Source organism: Geotrypetes seraphini, chromosome 18, assembly GCF_902459505.1.
Source record: "Geotrypetes seraphini chromosome 18, aGeoSer1.1, whole genome shotgun sequence".
Taxonomy (NCBI): domain Eukaryota; kingdom Metazoa; phylum Chordata; class Amphibia; order Gymnophiona; family Dermophiidae; genus Geotrypetes; species Geotrypetes seraphini.
Genome location: NC_047101.1, coordinates 15,923,046 through 15,942,713, shown reverse-complemented (window position 1 = coordinate 15,942,713; position 19,668 = coordinate 15,923,046). Strand labels below are relative to the sequence as shown.

Below are 19,668 nucleotides of genomic sequence, written 5' to 3'. Positions count from 1 at the left end.
AAAGATATAATGTGTTTGGAAGCAATGGTCCCAGCAGACCCATTTAATCCTACTTACTCCATGTAACAGTAATATCCTTCCAGGATGCTAAGTATCAAAAACTATAATTCAACAGTCTTCGTTAAATCACTCTTATGTTTTATATAGGAGTCAAAAATATATGCTTGGAGACTTACTTCCCAGTTTCACTGTACCAGCCATGTATACTTACACATGCATGGCTTAATCTTTGAGACATGCATATGTTACCTGAGGCTAAGTTGCTATTAGCATACAATTTTATGATTTGTTTCCAAATAAAAGTTTTTATAAAGACAGTAATAACTCATTTTATAGTGGAATTTCATGGTCAAGAACCAGCAATTTTCTGTGCTGTAAAGTCAGCACAGTTGTTGTAACCTATGAAAATGCAGAACTATAGTGTGCATGGTATTAACCTATGGGACAAATAATTTCAAACTGCTAACAAGTTATTTTTTACTTAGGGGCTCAAAAGTTTAAGGGTTAATAATTAATACATCAAAAATTCATTTTTTTGGAATCTCTTTTTGGCTCCCTTGATTAAGAAAAATGATAAAGTTTGCATCATGATCTGCGCAAGAGTCTTACCTGAACAAGTTCTCTATATGCTGATTTAGCAAGATTGTAGGGTACCAGGAGATTGGATGCCAGGAAGTACAGCACCTCCAAGCCCGTAAAAATCATGGCAAACTTGTTAATAATAGCAATGGTTTCCAGAGGGACTAGGCAGAGTCGAGCCAGCAGAGGGAGCATATGAGCTGAAAATAGCCAAATCTGCTTTGTCTTCATCACACCGGAGCACAAGGTGCATACCACCAGCTGACCTGCAGGACACAAAACAGTATTTCATTATTGATAACATTATGAATGGAAAGAAAACAAAGTAATGTGCTGATTAAAAAACAAAACATAAAAACAACCACCATCCACATTCCTCTCATCCAGCAGTTATTTCTACTGTACATCATTACAAATGGTACCACTACATCTTCTCTCAAACTTTTTTAGCTCCAGCACACTAAATGGAGCAAATGTTTTTCTCAGCACAATACAATTATAAAATTGCAAAACCAACAAAAAATTAAAATTTGAGAGTTAAAGTTCATATAACAATGGTGAAACTAAAGTAGATAGAATTGCTAATCAATGAGAGGGATGTGTTCGTTTTTGAGTGCAAATTGACTCAAAACATGGCTCAATATAGTCGACAAGCAAACACACATTTCATCATCCACCATCTGCAGTTCTCTTTTTTCCAATTTAATTTCTGTCAGCAGTCAGAGACCCTTGTTCCTCTAAGATGCACTAGGTCCGTGTACCACAGTCTGCGTAGCTAATCCGGTGCTACGAGGACCACTCTCCCTGGGTGGTTTGCTATTCTGTGAAGTATCCGCCCTATCATGGACCATGGAGGAAACATGTACAAGAGCTTGCACTTTGGCCATGGCTGGACTAGGATGTCCAGGCCTTTGCTTCCGGGCTTAGATCTTCAACAGAAGAATTGGTCTGCCTTCTTGTTCCTCACCATAGTCATCAGATTGAAAGTTATCCAACTCCATCGAAGAACGATGAACTGGAATGCTGCTATAGATAATGTCCATTCTCCCAGGTCTTAGGTCTACCTGCTGAGGTAATCAGCCTGGACATTGTCCATTCCTGCTACCTGTGCTGCAGAGATCACCTGTAGGTATAGCTCTGCTCACCAGAACAAAAAGTGGGTTTCCAGGCTCAGCTGCACACTTTTGGTGCCTCCTTGGCAATCGACATATGCCACTGCTGTAACATTGTCAAAGAAGACTTGAACCGCCAGTCCTTCCAAACTCTTCTCCAGCTTCTGTAATGCCAATCAAATGGCCCAAAGTTCCAATCTGTTGATGGACCACTTTCTCTGGGAAGCTGACCACCGCCCCTGAAATGTACTGGACATCCGTCGCAATGGCCTCCCCAGTGGAACAAACTGGTATCCATTGTAAGAATCACCCATGAAGTTATTTTGAGGGGCATGCCCCGTAATAAAGACTGTGGACGGGCCACCAACTCATACTGTGGTGGGATTCCGGAGTCCACAGGAGTGTCATTTGAAGGGAGTGTTTATGGGGACCACCGAGAAAGTAGTGCATTCTGGAAAGGATCCACATCTTATGTTCTTATGGTTGCCATGGAACCTAACAGACTCTGCTCAAGCCACTGAGATTCAGTAGGCGAGCTAAACTACTATGGATATGGACCCCAAGCTCCACAAAGTTTTCAGAAGGCTGGTCAAACAGGTCCCTAAGGGATTAACCTGCCTGCTGCAGACCCAAGCCTGCTTCTTCTCCATGCAGGCAGAGCTTTCCCCTGCATTAGGGAGCTCTGGTACACCAATAGCTGTAAAAACTGCAAAAACATACAAAAAATAAAGAAATATAAAGAACAGATTAGAAAGACACCTTCCAGCTCGCGTGCACGAGGAAAAGCTGAAGAGAGCAGTGGAGCACCCTGGAGAAGAAGGGAGCTGAAACACATAATAGATTCCTTCTGCATAGCTCGCAAGCATAGAGAGAATACCCCACTGTCCAGAATGACACATCTACTGCACTAGAATAAATTAAGCAGATATTTACAAAATAGTACTTAGGTCCCCTGCTAGCAGTTATACATTTACATATGTAAGGTGCACATAATTGTGGGTACCCCAGATTATAGAACATTTCATGTATTCTATGTAGGGGGAAAAAAAAAAAAAAAAGACTGCAAGCTCTCTGGGATAGGACATTTAAGAGAGATGTGAATTTTATTATTAAATAATCAAAGAAGGAACCCATCTCAAGAAAGCACTGGTCTCTACTAAAGGAGTCTTTGTGACAGATGCTGCTGTGTCCACTCACCAATCAATGCTGTTGTGAAGCGATTAAGAGAGAGGGGTTCCAGGTACAAGGGCCCTTCATATCCCGATTCTAGTTCACTCCTGACATAATCCCTACAAACAATAAAACAAAAACACAAAGAAATCTATTTATTTGAGATTAACCACCTTTATAAAGAGAGTCACCCAAGATTTCATTTCACAGCACAACAGCAAAACACAGAGTACTCTGTTCTTCACAGTCATGTGTAGTACATCCTCTGGTCCAGTCATAAAACACCCCCCAAAAAAAATATTTCTACTGCACATACTAGGATCAAGTAGCTGAATACTTGCAAGGCTGACTTCTATTTGAAATGAAACAAACATCTTGGCCATTCAAGAATTCAAAAAAAGGGTCACCTATTCTTACCTAGAGATTTGATGCCCAGCATAGAGCAATAGTGCAGTCAGAAGATACAAATACAGCTGGGTAAGGTGCTGACGAGGCAACGTCAAGAGAACAACACTTAAGATGTAGCCTGGGAAAAAGAATGTCAGTAAGTCATCCGATTTGTTTTGCTAGCTCTTTATACAGGGGAGTGACATTAGCTCTGAGCTGTTTTTTCTTTGGCTCCATCTACTGGCAGGGGAACATAACTTGCTCATCTGGACTAACTGGACTGGTATGGACAATAAAGAATAATCATGTGTCTCAGTATTTCTCTCCACAAGGCCCCCCACATCTCCCTCTCCTTTGCCTGAAAACCAGTCAGTCAAAATAAAGGTCTAAATCATAAAAGAAGAAATATCAGAGGATGTGATACCTACGGAGCAGTATCAAGCAAATGCTCCAGCAAATGGGGTATGAATAACAGAGCTATAACTGTTTGTTCTAAATGCGTTCTGTACACTCATGAATTAGTCCAGGAGTCCCGAAACATCACTCAACAAGAGCCATATAAAACACACAGAATATATGGGGAGATGGAAGTAGCTAAGCACAGAACATGAAATGAGGGATAGAATGCAGCACTCTGAAGGCAATTGTGGAAAGTTTGAATCTTATTTTTATCCTTATTGTGCCTTCCTACCCGTGACTTTATCAATAAGCATGCCTAGGTTATCACATGCTTCTTGGTAGTAGGGTTGGAAGGTTAGTCACTGGGAACACTTCCTTGCCAGCAAGACACTGGTAGCAGCCCTCCCTCCCTTGGGAAACACAATCAGATCACTGCAAAGCTTCTCAACTATAACTGTGAAAATGTGTTTTTTTTCCCCTCCACATTCCATTTTAAATCAGAAAAACTCCAGCCTTACCACTGTCCATAAAAATATTTTAAGGTAGTTTTCCTTTCTTTCGACATTTGCTCAGTCATAATGCCCTATAACTTAATTGCATTTTGCCTGAAAATAAGCAAGTTCATTGTGGGGGAAGAGTATTTTGTTAATGACTCCCAATGTCCACTTGACAAGAAAATCCCATTCTGTAGGGAAGACTCACCCACATAATGCATATTGAGTGCCAAGTACTTATACTGGAAGAAAGGATTGTTGTTCAGGCTACTTCTCTGGATCTGCTGGAAGAACGAACTCACATCCCATCGATATAGGGCATCCAGCAGCATAATACTTGGGACCCTTAGGGCCACATTTAACATCGCTTCCAACTTCTCTTTTGCAGCCATTCCAGCTCTTTTCAGCAAACTTGTAGCAGACTAAATCAAGAGAAGATTGCAAAAATTAGCCTCAGCATGCAAGCAACTATTAGATGCTATAGATTTCTACCAGCTGTAGTAAAATGATTCTATGCTATACACAATGCAGAAAAATAAAAATTAGGTTCTTCTTACCTCAATAATCATCTTTCTTGTAGATGCGTCTCTAATGGTCCTGACCGCTAGAGCTTTGCATCTGAACCTGCAAGTTGTCTGCAAAACGCTGCCAATCATCTTTTGAACTCCGCCTCCTTCCCAGGTAGCTGTTCCTGCCCCCTCAGTTTGCACAAAAGCAATCAAATAGCACTGTAATGACAGATATCCAGAAGGATGGAAAAAGGGAAAAATCTCCGATACTACACTTCAGCTCTGCTCTGTAACAAACAAATCCATTAACATTGTAACTGATCAAGACAGGTACAAAAACTTTGTGCAACCAGCACTAATCTCATCTAGAGTTCATAACTACTCGCATGTCCTGCTAATCAAGCAGAGACTTAAACCATATTTTACATTCTTCCCTTTTTTATATCCTCTCAGTTCATCTGAGATAGAGAATTCTCCAAATTCGGACTGATCTTAAGGCAGAAGGCAGACAAAGCCCACTGGTGGGGTGGGGTTTCAGGACCACTAGATACATGAACAAGAAAAAAAAGATTATCGAGCAGGAACCTACCAGTAATCTTTTTTTCTAGTGGTCCTGAACCAAAGCAGTCCCCAGAGTCTAGAGTGAGCCCACTGAGCCTGCCTTCAAAACAAAGAACCCAAAAGCGGCATCTTTCCTGACTGCTACTTCCAGCCTATAGAAACTGGGTAGACCATGAAGCTGCTCTACAGATTTCCTCAGTTGAAACCACCCATGAAGCAGCAACTTCTCTCTAGTGGAGTGCGCTTTCAATGCAATTGGCGGCTGCTTACTGCAGCCCACATTCAAGGAGGAAATGGCCATTTTAATCCATCTTGAAAATCAAAGCTTTAGACGCTGGTTTCCCTTCTTTGGCATGACTAGTCAGAACAAAAAGGTGATTACATTACATTAGTGATTTCTATTCCGCCAATGCCTTGCGGTTCAAGGCGAATTACATCAAAGTTAAGAAGAATTACATTAAAAGTTTGCAGGAACAGCATAAGCGATGTCATAATATTTACTTAAGAAGTACCAAAGAGTTGTCAAGATCTTAAGGTGATAAATGTTGGGTAAAGAATTACCAAAGAGAAGTCGAGATCTAAGGAGATAAGTATTGGGTAAATTAAAAGCATTTTAGACTATGTTGGATAGATAGAAGCATATTAAAGAGTATTAAGGGTATAGAGTGGGTTGGGTAGGGACTGGTCATGCTAGATGGGTTTTATGTATTTTTTGAAGAGTATGGTTTTAATAGCTTTTTTGAAGGTTTTGTAGTTTATGATCGATAATAAGAGTGGCGATTTGTCTGTCCAGTTTAGCTGCTTTGGAGGCTATTAGGTTGTCATATAGTTTTTTTTCATTTGACATTTTTGGATGATGGGTGTATGCCTGGTTGAAGAGGATTGAGTTAGTCGGTTATTCCAGTAGATTGGATTTTCTCCGTTAATAGTCTTGAAAAGTAGGCAGTAGAATTTGAAGTGTACTCTTGCTTATATTGGTAGTCAGTGTGAATCATGGTATGCCTCTGTGATATGGTCATATTTTTTCAGTGAGTAGACGAGTCTCAGGGCTGTATTTTGTATTGTTTGTAATTGTTTATCATGGTCGCTGGGCATGGGAGGTATAGTATGTTGCAGTAGTCTATTTAGTCCAAGGATAAGAGATTGTACCAAAAGTAGGAATTGCTTCCTGTCGAAGAATTTTCGGATTTGTCTTAGATTTCTCATGGTCACGAATGATGCTTTTATTACTTTGTTGATTTGTGGTTGCATGGTACAGCCTCTATCTATTATTACTCCCAGAAGTAATAGTGTGGGTTGAATTGGGTATGAGATCGAGTTTATTACTAGATTTGTTAAGGTTGGAGTTTTGTTGTTTTCTAGGAAGATGAAGTTTGTTTTGTCAGGGTTAAGTTTTAATTTTGTGCTCTGTCATCCATGTTGCTACTGTTTTGAGTGTTCTGTGTATTGTGCTCGTTATGGTGGGTTCTGGGTGGTCGAAGGGGAGGAGAATAGTGATGTCATCTGCGTAGCTGTATGAAGTTATGCCATGTTTGTCTAGGTAGGAGCTGAGGGAGGCTATGTATATATTGAATAGTATGGGTGATAGGGGTGATCCTTGGGGAACTCCACAGGGGTTGGACCATGGTTCTGATTTTTCTTGCATTGTTTTTACCCTGTATGTTCTGGATTGTAGGAAACCTTTGAACCATGCAAGATTCCTGAAATTCCTGTGGAGTCTAGAGTTTGTAGAAGAATGTCATGATCTACCAGGTCGAAGGCTGCATAGAGGTCTAGTTGTATGAGTGGGATTTTCTTGCCTGTACAGAGGTTTTGTCTTACAGTGTCCATTAGTGTTCCTTGTAGGGTCTCTGTGCTGTGGTTGGCTCTGAATCCCGACTGTGTGGGGTGGAGTACATTGTGATTATCTAGGTATGAGGCTAAAGTTTTGGCTACGAGATCTTCCATCATTTTGATGTACAGTGGGATTGAGGCTATGGGTCTGTAGTTGGACGGTTGGTCCATTGCTCCTTTGGGGTCTTTTAATATCGGGGTTATGTGATCTGACACATAACTCACTGGTAACTTCAAGATACCAGAGAAGCACTCACTTGACATCCAGTAAATGCTTTATCCTTTTTCTTAGACCCCTTAGGGTGAAAAGCAGGCAAACAGACTTCCTGATTGATGTGGAAGACAAAGACTACTTTTGGTAAGAAAGATGGAACCGTGTGCAAGGAGTCTTAAGGAACTTAAGGAACTGTTCCCTACAGGATAGAGCAGGGATCTCAAAGTCCATCCTTGAGGGCCGCAATCCAGTCGGGTTTTCAGGATTTCTCCAATGAATATGCATTGAAATCAGTGCGTGCAAATATATCTCATGCATATTCATTGGGGAAATCCTGAAAACCCAACTGGATTGCGGCCCTCAAGGAGGGACTTTGAGACCCCTGGGATAGAGCTTATAATTTGTAAACTTGTCTTGCCGACAATTACCACCAGAAATATCATCTTCACGGTAAGATCCAGAAAGGAAGCCTCCTGTACGGACTCGTATGGAGCTCTACTGAGACCTTGTAATATGGTGTTAAGAGCCCATGATAGCAAAGGGAAAAGCACCGGAGGGCACAAACGAACAGCCCATTTAATGAACCAGGCGATATTCGGGTAAGAGGCCAGAGCGCCACTTTTCCCCCGAGCTTGGAAACAAGAAAGGCCTGCTATCTATACCTTCAATGATCTGATCAACAGAATTTTCAGAATAATAATAATATTAATAATAACTTTATTTTTTCTATAACGCCTTAATCTTGCAACTTCTAGGCGGTTTACAGTGAAGAGAGCTGTACAATCAGCGAATTACAGGGTAAGAATTGGTAGGATGTCACTGAGTGATTACAGGGTACAAACAGATTACAGTATAATCTTAACATGTTACATCGAAAGGGCTGGATGGTCAGCAATTTACAAAATACAATTGGTGAGGAAGACACTGCACAGTCGAGTGAAGAGCAGAATACCGTTAGAGAAGAAGCGTGATATCAGCATGAAGATAAAAGCTTTAATAAAGGGGGGGGGGGGGGGCGTTGTTTGGCTAGGAAATAAATCTATTGAACAGAGCGGTCTTGATTTCTTTCCGAAAGGCGCCGTAGGTCTGCCTGGCTTTGTCAATGAAGTTGCCTAGCCAGGTTTGCTGTCTGCCAGCTTGAAACTTAAAAATTCTATCCAGAAAGGTTCTATATTTGCAACCTATGATCTTCGGGTAGGCAAAGAGGTTGTGATTTCTGGTTGTCCTTATGGGGGTGTAAAGTTCGAAGTGAGGTAATAGATATGTTGGGGCCATTCCCCACACCAGTTTATAGCAAAAGCAGGAGAACTTGAATAAGATCCATGCCTCAATTGGCAACCAGTGTAGCAGTTTGTAGCAGGGACTAATGTGATCACTTTTCTTTAGTCCGAATATTAGTCGGACGGCTGTGTTTTGCACTATTCTTAATTTTCTCACTTTTTTTTGGAAGTCCCTCTTGCAAAAAGTCTAGGACTACCGAAATCAGAACTCATAATGGCTCTACATCATCCACAACACATCAGTGCTGAAAGGACTTACAGGCTATGGAGCTGAATGCCTGAGGTGGGGGGTGGGAGGGACAGTGACCATTCCTCCCAGATCAAGAACTGAGAAAGTCGGCCTGCACATTTTCCACTCCTGTTACATGCTTGGTCAAGAGGGCCTGCAAATGAACTTCTGCCCACCAAAAGGAGTTGAGCTTCTAGGTGGAACAGTTCACTTCTGGTGCCTCCCTGCCTATCTACATATGCCACCGCTGTCGCATTGTCCGAGAAGACTGACTGCCTTGCCTTCCAGAGACTTCTCCGGTGCCTGAAGCACTAGTCAAATGGCTCAGAGTTCTAGTCGATTTATGGACCACTATTGCTGAGCCAGTGTCCAACAACCCTGAACTGGGTGTCTGTTGCAATGACCTTCCCAACCGTAAAGCCTGGAATTGGTTGTTAGAATCTTCCAGGTGGAAATTCAGAGAGGCATGCCCCTTGAGAGGGCAGTTGGCTGCAGCCACCACCACAGAGTGCTATTCACTTCCAGTACCCAGTGAAGCAGTTGCTGAAGCAAGTCTATCTGAGGAGACCATTGAGAGAGAAGAGAGTTTTGGAGAGTCCTCATGTGTGCTCTTGCCCAAGGAACCACCTCTATGCTGCTGCCTTCAACCTCAGGACCTGTAGATACCGCCATGCTGTAGGTATTGGGACTATAGCAGGTCCGAAATCTGCTTCCGGGGCTTCAGTCTGTGTGGCTCTGGAAGAAATATCTTGAAGTTGGCAATCCATTTCAAGTACTGGAGGAGTTGGATCACTCTTGAAATTGCCAGTTTGCATTCCTCCTTGATCGGGGTTCTGATTAGCCAATTGTCCAAATATGGGTGCACCTGGATCCCTGCTTTGCGGAGGTTCGCTACCATCACCACCACTATCATCTTGGTAAAAAAGTGTGAACTGAAAATGTTGCTCCAGCACATGAAACCGCAAGTACCTCCTGTGGGTCGGAAAAATAGGAATGTGGAGATAGGTCTCCGTCAAATCGAGGAAGGGAAGAAACTCCCCTGGCGATATTGCAGCTATGACCAATCGAACAGTCTCCATGACGAAATGTGGCACTCTTAGTGCAGCACTGATTGACTTGAAGTTCAGAATAGGCCTCCAGTCACCTAAGCCTTTCTTTGGTATGATGTAGTATGTGGAGTATCTTCCCGAGCCCAATTCTTCATCCAGTACTGGTTCTATGGCACAAAGATCCAGTAGTTTTTGTACTATTGCTCGGACTCTGAGGGCTCTCTCCAGCTGGCCAGCCGTAGAATCTACAAAGAGATCTGGATGAGGGGCACAAAACTTGATTTTGTAACCTTCTCAAACAACTTCTAGTATCCAGCGATCTGTGCCCGTCTGAGCCTAGACTGACTAAAAGGCCAACCCCTATCTGCTTTCTTGGAGGTTCGGAAGGGATGAGTGCCAGAAGCTTGCTGTTTCCTACTCCACTAAATCACTGCCGTTACCCTGAAAAGGACCTCTGAAATAATGTCAAAACATAGCATTGTGATTTTCTAAATTGGCACTTTGCAAAATAAAACACTTTTCAGCTACAGTGGCAAAATAATGCTCAGAATTTAAGAAGTTGGTTGGGCTGAGCACTTTTCAGCACCACCTCATACTGGGAGTTTTGAGGAACGCAGCAGGGACCCCATCGGTACTCCTAGTCTCTTTAGCCACTATACATCTGAGCTTGGTCAATGCACTTGTAAAGGGTCTCTTCCATTGGGAATGCACCTCCAGCTGATCCCCCAGCCCTAGAGGACTTGGAGGCTGAGCCCAAGGATCCTACCCCTCCCACACACACTCCGTCACATCCAGGACATGGATGCTTCTCAGCTAGCCATCCAGCACAAACCTGGCATGATATAAGGGTAGGAAGGCCTGAGGGGTCCAACCCTGTTGATTTTAAGTAATTATTTAGAGTGTAAGAATTAGTTTATTTCATTTATCTAACAAGTGTTGTGTGATAATTATGTACTGAGTTTCATATATGTATTCGGATATTTTGTGAACAATAATTAGTTATTGCTGCTGGCTTATGAACTATATTTTTCTATTTTCATAATAAAAGTATTTCTCATTAGCTTTGTCTCTATTCTTAGTATAAACTGACAAAATAACGAACCTTGGGTAAGGAGATTATGGTTTTCCCCTAGAAAACGAAGAGACACGTAACTTATTTATGTTACGCTCATTAGTAATACCATAAATCTTTCTACAACACTCTGAGCAACTTGCTTGCAGAAAAAAAACTGAGGAGGTACAGGAGCAACTCTGGGAAAGAGGCAGAGTTCAAAAGATGATTGACAGCATTCTGCAAGCAACTTGCAGGTTCAAATGCAAAATCCTAGTATTCAGGACCACTAGACACATTACACTAGCATTACAATTACTGTATGAAGTTCAAAACATTAACAAGTACACAACTTGTCTTTAGCTATTTAAGAACAGCAATTTTTTTAGTATCTTGCAACCTAACTAAAATCCTGAACAATAAAAAAAAGTGTTTTACAAGAAAGCATAGGGCTCCTTTTACAAAGCTGAAGTAGCAATTCTCCCAAGCAAATGCACAAAAAGAGAGAAATAAAAACACTGAATAAAATAATAAAATGTGGAGAACAGATCGCACATGCTCCTGTAGGCATACGTGCAGAAGGGGAAAAACTGTAGGTGTAGCTAAGGAGTAGAGAATGAAAATTTGTCCCCGTCCCTGCAAACCATCTGATCCCAACCGCACAAGCCTCGAATAGTTTTATACTGAACTTAATTTATTAAAGTATAAGAAACAATATTATATACAATTGTCATTTCAGAAATCAGAGTTCAGGATGCCAAACGAGAGGAAGAGATCTTCAGCTGGCAGGGCTTTGTTTATAAACGTTTATCTTTTATTTAATAATTTTTATTGATAAAGCAGCCAAGACAAAGATAAAGCAACAACAAGAATTATGGTACAGGGAAATTCAACAGCAATGCAAATAACCCAGGAAGGGGAATAAGGAGTCCAACATGGGAACAATCGAGAATGATAAGCATATACAAGGCCCACAGAAAGATTGTAGCTACAATCTACTAATTATCAATTAGAGCCACAGATGATAAGGGCCAGAAGGAAAACATTGAGAAGTCACCTTCCTGGAAAACCAAGCAGGGCTGCAATAACCTTCTTTTAAAATAAGAAACACAAATCCCTACATGCATTCCCATCCATACCATCAGACAGCATCCAACAAACCATACCATATCATCCACACCAAACATACCCCGGACAAATCACATACACACACCAACCATACCGGCTTGAGAGGCCAGCAAGACCAAGTCACCGCTGGGCAACATAAACGTTTATCAACACAGCCACAATACACATTCCCCTCCATATTCGCAGGTTCAGAACTCGCGACTTCAGTTATTCACGGTTTCATCTGGGTGACCCACCCCCCACCTCTCCACTTACTTGCTTTTTAAAACCTGGTGGTCTTAGCTTTACTTTTTGGTGGGCAAATTTATGCATAAGTTATAGGTATGAGAAGATGAAAGCAGATATGCTGGGGCATAGTAAGAGATTCAAGTTAATTTGGGGCCCATTGACGTCTTTTGTGGATTCATTATAGTTATCTTTTTTTTTTTTATTTCTGTTGGTATAATACACACATACACCCAGGGGGAGGGAGGGGGTGTATTTCTTTTGTATGGTTCTTTTGTATGGTTTGAAATGTTGGTTGGGTGAAGGGGTTTTCCTGTTGTATGGATACTGATTGATTATAAGTGCATATATGATTACTATTATTTGTATAGATATTATATTGCATTTTTGTTAGCTTTGAAAATTCAATGAAGGATTTTTTTTTTTTTTTAAACATGGTGGTCTAGCAGTGAAGCAGGGCAGGAGCGATCCTCCTATGCTCCCTTCCCTGTACAGAACTGGGAACAAAAATGACTGCCATGGGTTCCTATGGACGGGTACTCACGGCCACCATATTTGTTCCCAGCTATGCAAGGGCAGGAGCGTAGGAAGATTGCTCCTGCCCCACTTCACTGCTAGACCACCAGGCTTTAAAATGTTAGTACAATGGACAGGTCCAGGAGGCAGGAAAGGGTCAGTCGGCCCTAAAGTTAATCGTGGGCTGGCTCTACCTCTAACCCCTGCAAAAAAAGAAAAGAAATTTAAATTTTTCTACCTTTGTTGTCTGGTTTCTGCTTTATCTCCTCGTCATTCTCTTCCTTCCATCCACTGTCTGCCTTCTCTCTGCCTCTTCCATATGGCATCGGCTCTATTTCTATGCCTCTACCACAGTGGTTCTCAACCTTCCTAATGCCGCAATCCTTTAATACAGTTCTTCATGTTTTGGTGACCCCCCCAACCATAAAATTATTTTCGTTGCTACGTCATAACTGTAATTTTGCTACTGTTATGAATTGTAATGTAAATATCTCATACGCAGGATGTATTTTCACTGTTACAAATTGAACATAATTAAAGCATAGTGATTAATCACAAAAACAATATATAATTATATATTGTGAAATATTTATTTCTAATTTAAAATAAACGTATGGAGACAGACAGAGGAGCGGTGTCTCAGTTCCTAAGACCAGTGTTCTTCAACCTTTTGACACCTATGGACCAGCGGAAATAAAATAATTATTTTGTGGACCAGCACCAGTCCGCAGACAGGCAGTTGAAGAACACTAGGCTAAGTTGTGCCCATCTCCACTCAATCTCTGCCCCAGATCCCGCCCCCATAATAGTACTAATTGTAACACCATTTCTTCCATTCATTTTTCACATATACACACAATATAATTGTATTAACAACACATAAAGGTTAACCACAAAATTAAAATACACAAAGCACACTGCATGCTTTTCAACATTCATTCCTACCAGAAAACAGATAACCCCATACAAATGCAGGACCAAAAACTAAAAAGTACTAATATTTACAAACAAACCCTAAGATGCAAGACTCTGCAAGCAGTACACCCTAGAGGAAAAGAAACAAATGCATTTCTTCCTGAACAGACAAATCAATCACTAAAAAAAAAATAAAAGCATTTCCCCTACCCTTGTTGTCTCTCTCTCTCCATGTGCCTTGCCTTCTGGCCTTCCCCCCCCCCCCCCCCCCCGGTTTTATATTTGGGCCGGTCCACTGTGCAATTAACGCAGCATCTTCAGGACGGCTCCCTGAGTGCTGCATTGCACAAAGCGGTGGGTAGCGTCCCACGCCTCATCTGGAAGCCTTCCCTCTGACATTGTGAAGTCAGAGAGAAGACTTCCGTTTCAGGCACAAGCTGCACGTAGGAGCCTTTTCCCACGGCTTTGTACACTACTCGGGGAGCCGGCCGTGTTGATCACACCGTGGACCAGTGACTGAAGAATGCTGTCTTGGGCCAGATGGATGTGCCGGCCCTGTGGACCGGCAGTTGAAGAACACCTCCCAAGACCATTGGAAATATGTGTTTTCCGATGGTCTTAGGCGACCCCAAAGGGGTCGCGACCCACAGGTTGAGAACCGCTGCTCTACCAGAAACTGTCTGCGTTGCCCTTCCATCTGTCCCTCTCCCACCTAAACTGGTCTGGCACCCATCTTCTTTCCTCTGCTCCCCCCATGGTCTGTCTTCTTCCCTTCCTTCTCTCACTCCCTCCCCCAAGTGGTTTTTAGCATCTCTCTCCTCCTTTCCTTCCTTCAGATCTGGTATATGTCTCCTCCCCCAATGCTCTGGTATCTCTCTCCTCTCCCATCCTTTTCTGCTCTTCCTTCTCAATTTGTTTTCAACCCCTTGTCTACTTTCTTACTTTCCAGTCCTCAATTTCCCTTTAATTGTGTCTACCTACAGCTTGCCACCTCTTTCCCTCACCCTACCAGTAGCTCACTAAATCTATGCTCTTCCCCCAATCCAGCATGTGCCCTATTTTCTTTATCCCCTCCTTCCATCCAGTATGTGCTCCCCTTCATCTGTTCCCCTCTCTCCCCTCCTCACTTCCATCCAGCGTATGCTGCTCTCTCTCCCTCCTCCCCATTTCCCATCAACACTGTTCCTCTTTCCCCTCCCCCTCTCTCTCCATTTCCCTTCAGCGTCTGTTCCCCTCTCTCCCCTCCCCACTTCCATACAGCATCTGCTCCTCCCTCTCTCTCCACTTCCTTCCGGTGTCTGCTCCCGTCTTTCTCTCTCTCTCCTCCCCATTTCCATGCAGCATCTGCTCCCTCCTCTCTCCTCCCCATTTCCATGCGGCGTCTGTTCCTCTCTCACCTCATCGGGCCATCTCCCTCCCTGTCACTTTCACAGGCACTTTTCAGAATCCAAGCGGCCTGGACGTCAACCTTCCCTGAAGCTTCTCCTCCAATGTAACTTCCTGTTTCCGCCTGGGCGGCTAACATTAGAGAAGTTTTGCGGAAGCCACATGACTTGAGAGAAGGCCGTGGTGTCTGGGCCACTCGGAGAGAGAAAACTCTGAAAAGTGCAAGTGAAGGTGAGAAGAAGAGAGGGAGATGGCCTGTCGACGGGAAGAGATGCCTAGACTGCAGCAATCGGGAGGAACGAGGGGGTTGCTGGACCACGCAATAGGCTGCTGACCAGGAGGGTTGGGAGGGAAGCAAGTTTGGAAGGGAAGCAACACACAGTAGATACTTTACTGCGGGAACAAAGCCATTCACCTCTTCACGGGGGGGTGGATAGCCTTGTCCCCTTACCTGCAGATACAAATCTTTTTTTCACCCTATTCCTACAGGTTACCTATGGCTTCCTGCAGGTAACAGTCACCGTGTCATTCTCTACTAAGGAGCTCAGTGAAGTACAGAGGAGGCACAGAAAAAAAAATCTGAACTGGATTGCTTTTGCAGATGGCACACGGACTTGGGGACGCTACCCACTTGTCTAGAATGTCTCATCTAGTACACTGGAATAGGCTTTACATTTTTTTATTTATTTAAAGTACTGGTAACTTTAGATACTGCTTAAAGATATGCATATATAAGTATAAAATGATAAGTTTACCATATGTTTTTTGTTTTTTTTAACATTTTGAAGCTGGAGCCAGATTTGGTGTAGGTACATTTTTACTTCACAACCCTGTCAGGAACTGCAGGTCCAGAGGCTCCTTTAATATGGAATGCATTTGTTCAGCTCTAGCAACATGGGTAGGCAGATCCAGATGCAATGAATCCTATATTAAAAGGAGCTGCCAGACCAGCAGCATCTGATACAGCTCTAATAAGGGTTTCTTATCAAGCCAAATAGCATAGATCAGCACGGTAAATTCACTAAAGCCAATAGGGATTGCCGCATGGAACTGGCCACCGTGGCTTGAGAGCCTAAGATGGGTAAAAACTGGATCCTAAGATTTTGTTTTGGGTGGTTTTTATTTTTAAAGATGGAATGGATCAGATCTGACTTTTAGCTACTCCTTCTACAATGTTTCACCGTAGTGTAATCAATAACTAGTCACATTTTTTCACCTCTAAAACAGTTGTGCAAGTTGCTTTGTGTTTGTATGTTAGCAAAATGTTTAAACTGTGAAGCATATGCCCTGCCTTCGGCAAAGAAAAACTAGCTGAAACTTATCTGCTGCTATACATCCCGAGGGTATATTCAAAGCATGTAGAAACTTTATACACTTGAAGACCAACTTGCTTTTTAATTCACTTTCTGGTTCTTCCCAAATATCCCCCCAACACACACATAGTTACACTCTCTCTCCTCCACCACCATCTCAAATCCAGCCTCTCTGCTGCAAATCGAGACAGCTAAAGGCGAGCAGAGCCTATTAAGAAACAGCACCACCCAGCTCGCGCTCTCTTCCTGCCCCCCATCCCTGCGGCATCGCCATCTCGGACAGCGCCTTCCCTTTCCCGTGCAAAAGGTTGCAAAGTCGCTCTCGCGACATGAACTCGAGTAACCCCCCTCCCCTCCCCTCCCCCCCAAGCCAGAGAGACGCGACATCAACACCAGAAGAAGGCACCGAGAGAGGTCGAAGAGGCGAAAAAAAACACAAAAAACCAACAACCCACCTCCGGAACTCGCGTCGAGTGGGGGGGGGGGGGGGGGGGAGGGCAGCTTCTCACTCGCCTCCGGGCCCTCGACGTAAAAGCGCGGAGCGGTCCTGCCTCCTCCTCATTCCGCTCTCCCGTTATCCCGAGCGTTATAAAAGAGCCGCCTCCCGTTACAGGGCGCTCCTCCTCCTCCCCACCCCCAGGAGGCAGCGCTGCCCGTCTCTCACCTTTGCGCGGTTCCTCTCACGGCCGCGCTCTCATCTCGTCGTCTCGGCTCTCGCGCGGGGTGGACGCCGAACCGGCGGCGTCCACGGAACGACGTTGGCCCCCCCCCGCACCGGGGAATCTGGGGGGGGGGGGGGGGTGAGGAGACGGCGGCCAAGTTGGTCTCCGGTGGCCGCTAGGGGGGGGGGGGTTAATAGGCCGCCATTCCGCCCCCCTCCTCCTCCTCCCCTTTCAGAGTCACAGCCGCCGTTCCGAGCGACGGCGCACGCGCACCTCCCTCTGGCTCCGCCCACTGCACCAGCTGCTTCGGCCCGCGCGACGTTGCTCCTCCTCCGACAACTACCTGAGCGGTAGCCCGCGCTGCTCAGTCTCGGTCAGCGTTAAGGGGGGGGGGGTCTTTTCACTAAAGTGCCTTGACCAGTTACATTCCCCCCCCCCCCACACCCTCTGTGAGAGCAGTAGCAGCATTCCCGTTGCTCCCTCCATCTCAGCCAACGTCAGGGTCTTTTTGCTAAAGCGCTTTAAGCAGTTGCCTCCTCTGCGAAGGCAGTAGCAGTAGCTCCATTTCAGTCAAATTAGGGGTCTTTTCACAAAAGTGTCTTAAAGCAGTTACCCCCCTCCCCTCTGTGAGAGCGGTTGCAGCAGCTCCATTTCGGTCAAATTAGGGGTCTTTTCACAAAAGTGTCTTAAAGCAGTTACCCCCCTCCCCTCTTTGAGAGCAGTTGCAGCAGCTCCATTTCGGTCAAATTAGGGGTCTTTTCACAAAAGTGTCTTAAAGCAGTTACCCCCCTCCCCTCTGTGAGAGCGGTTGCAGCAGCTCCATTTCAGTCAAATTAGGGGTCTTTTCACAAAAGTGTCTTAAAGCAGTTACCCCCCCTCCCCTCTGTGAGAGCAGTTGCAGCAGCTCCATTTCAGTCAAATTAGGGGTCTTTTCACAAAAGTGTCTTAAAGCAGTTACCCCCCCCTCCCCTCTGTGAGAGCGGTTGCAGCAGCTCCATTTCGGTCAAATTAGGGGTCTTTTCACAAAAGTGTCCTTAAAGCAGTTACCCCCCTCCCCTCTGTGAGAGCAGTAGCAGTAGCTCCATTTCAGTCAAATTAGGGGTCTTTTCACAAAAGTGTCTTAAAGCAGTTACCCCCCTCCCCTCTGTGAGAGCGGTTGCAGCAGCTCCATTTCGGTCAAATTAGGGGTCTTTTCACAAAAGTGTCTTAAAGCAGTTACCCCCCTCCCCTCTGTGAGAGCAGTTGCAGCAGCTCCATTTCGGTCAAATTAGGGGTCTTTTCACAAAAGTGTCTTAAAGCAGTTACCCCCCTCCCCTCTGTGAGAGCGGTTGCAGCAGCTCCATTTCAGTCAAATTAGGGGTCTTTTCACAAAAGTGTCTTAAAGCAGTTACCCCCCCTCCCCTCTGTGAGAGCAGTTGCAGCAGCTCCATTTCAGTCAAATTAGGGGTCTTTTCACAAAAGTGTCTTAAAGCAGTTACCCCCCCTCCCCTCTGTGAGAGCGGTTGCAGCAGCTCCATTTCGGTCAAATTAGGGGTCTTTTCACAAAAGTGTCTTAAAGCAGTTACCCCCCTCCCCTCTGTGAGAGCAGTAGCAGTAGCTCCATTTCAGTCAAATTAGGGGTCTTTTCACAAAAGTGTCTTAAAGCAGTTACCCCCCTCCCCTCTGTGAGAGCGGTTGCAGCAGCTCCATTTCGGTCAAATTAGGGGTCTTTTCACAAAAGTGTCTTAAAGCAGTTACCCCCCCTCCCCTCTGTGAGAGCAGTTGCAGCAGCTCCATTTCAGTCAAATTAGGGGTCTTTTCACAAAAGTGTCTTAAAGCAGTTACCCCCCTCCCCTCTGTGAGAGCGGTTGCAGCAGCTCCATTTCGGTCAAATTAGGGGTCTTTTCACAAAAGTGTCTTAAAGCAGTTACCCCCCTCCCCTCTGTGAGAGCAGTTGCAGCAGCTCCATTTCGGTCAAATTAGGGGTCTTTTCACAAAAGTGTCTTAAAGCCGTTACCCCCCTCCCCTCTGTGAGAGCAGTTGCAGCAGCTCCATTTCGGTCAAATTAGGGGTCTTTTCACAAAAGTGTCTTAAAGCCGTTACCCCCCTCCCCTCTGTGAGAGCAGTTGCAGCAGCTCCATTTCGGTCAAATTAGGGGTCTTTTCACAAAAGTGTCTTAAAGCCGTTACCCCCCTCCCCTCTGTGAGAGCAGTAGCAGCAGCTCCATTTCGGTCAAATTAGGGGTCTTTTCACAAAAGTGTCTTAAAGCAGTTACCCCCCTCCCCTCTGTGAGAGCGGTTGCAGCAGCTCCATTTCGGTCAAATTAGGGGTCTTTTCACAAAAGTGTCTTAAAGCAGTTACCCCCCTCCCCTCTGTGAGAGCAGTTGCAGCAGCTCCATTTCGGTCAAATTAGGGGTCTTTTCACAAAAGTGTCTTAAAGCAGTTACCCCCCTCCCCTCTGTGAGAGCGGTTGCAGCAGCTCCATTTCGGTCAAATTAGGGGTCTTTTCACAAAAGTGTCTTAAAGCAGTTACCCCCCTCCCCTCTGTGAGAGCAGTTGCAGCAGCTCCATTTCGGTCAAATTAGGGGTCTTTTCACAAAAGTGTCTTAAAGCAGTTACCCCCCTCCCCTCTGTGAGAGCGGTTGCAGCAGCTCCATTTCGGTCAAATTAGGGGTCT

The 19,668-nt window shown here is 44.4% G+C and overlaps 1 protein-coding gene across 2 annotated transcripts in view; it reads right to left on the bottom strand.

The window, feature by feature from the left end:
* The window catches only part of RNF145 (ring finger protein 145), a 36,181-nt gene extending 18,925 nt beyond the window's left edge, over window positions 1-17,256 (bottom strand). Inside the window, exons 1-5 of one of the 2 annotated variants that reach the window (XM_033927504.1) lie at window positions 17,015-17,256; window positions 4,350-4,563; window positions 3,279-3,387; window positions 2,889-2,980; window positions 610-845 (exon numbers count right to left, since the gene is read on the bottom strand). In XM_033927504.1, the coding sequence (XP_033783395.1) occupies window positions 610-845; window positions 2,889-2,980; window positions 3,279-3,387; window positions 4,350-4,533 (621 nt within the window). In that variant the 5' untranslated portion in view covers window positions 4,534-4,563; window positions 17,015-17,256. Of the gene's footprint in view, window positions 1-609; window positions 846-2,888; window positions 2,981-3,278; window positions 3,388-4,349; window positions 4,564-16,805; window positions 16,994-17,014 lie in introns of those variants that run through there. The other variant, XM_033927505.1, reaches the window with a different exon arrangement.
* Window positions 17,257-19,668: the final 2,412 nt, after the last annotated feature.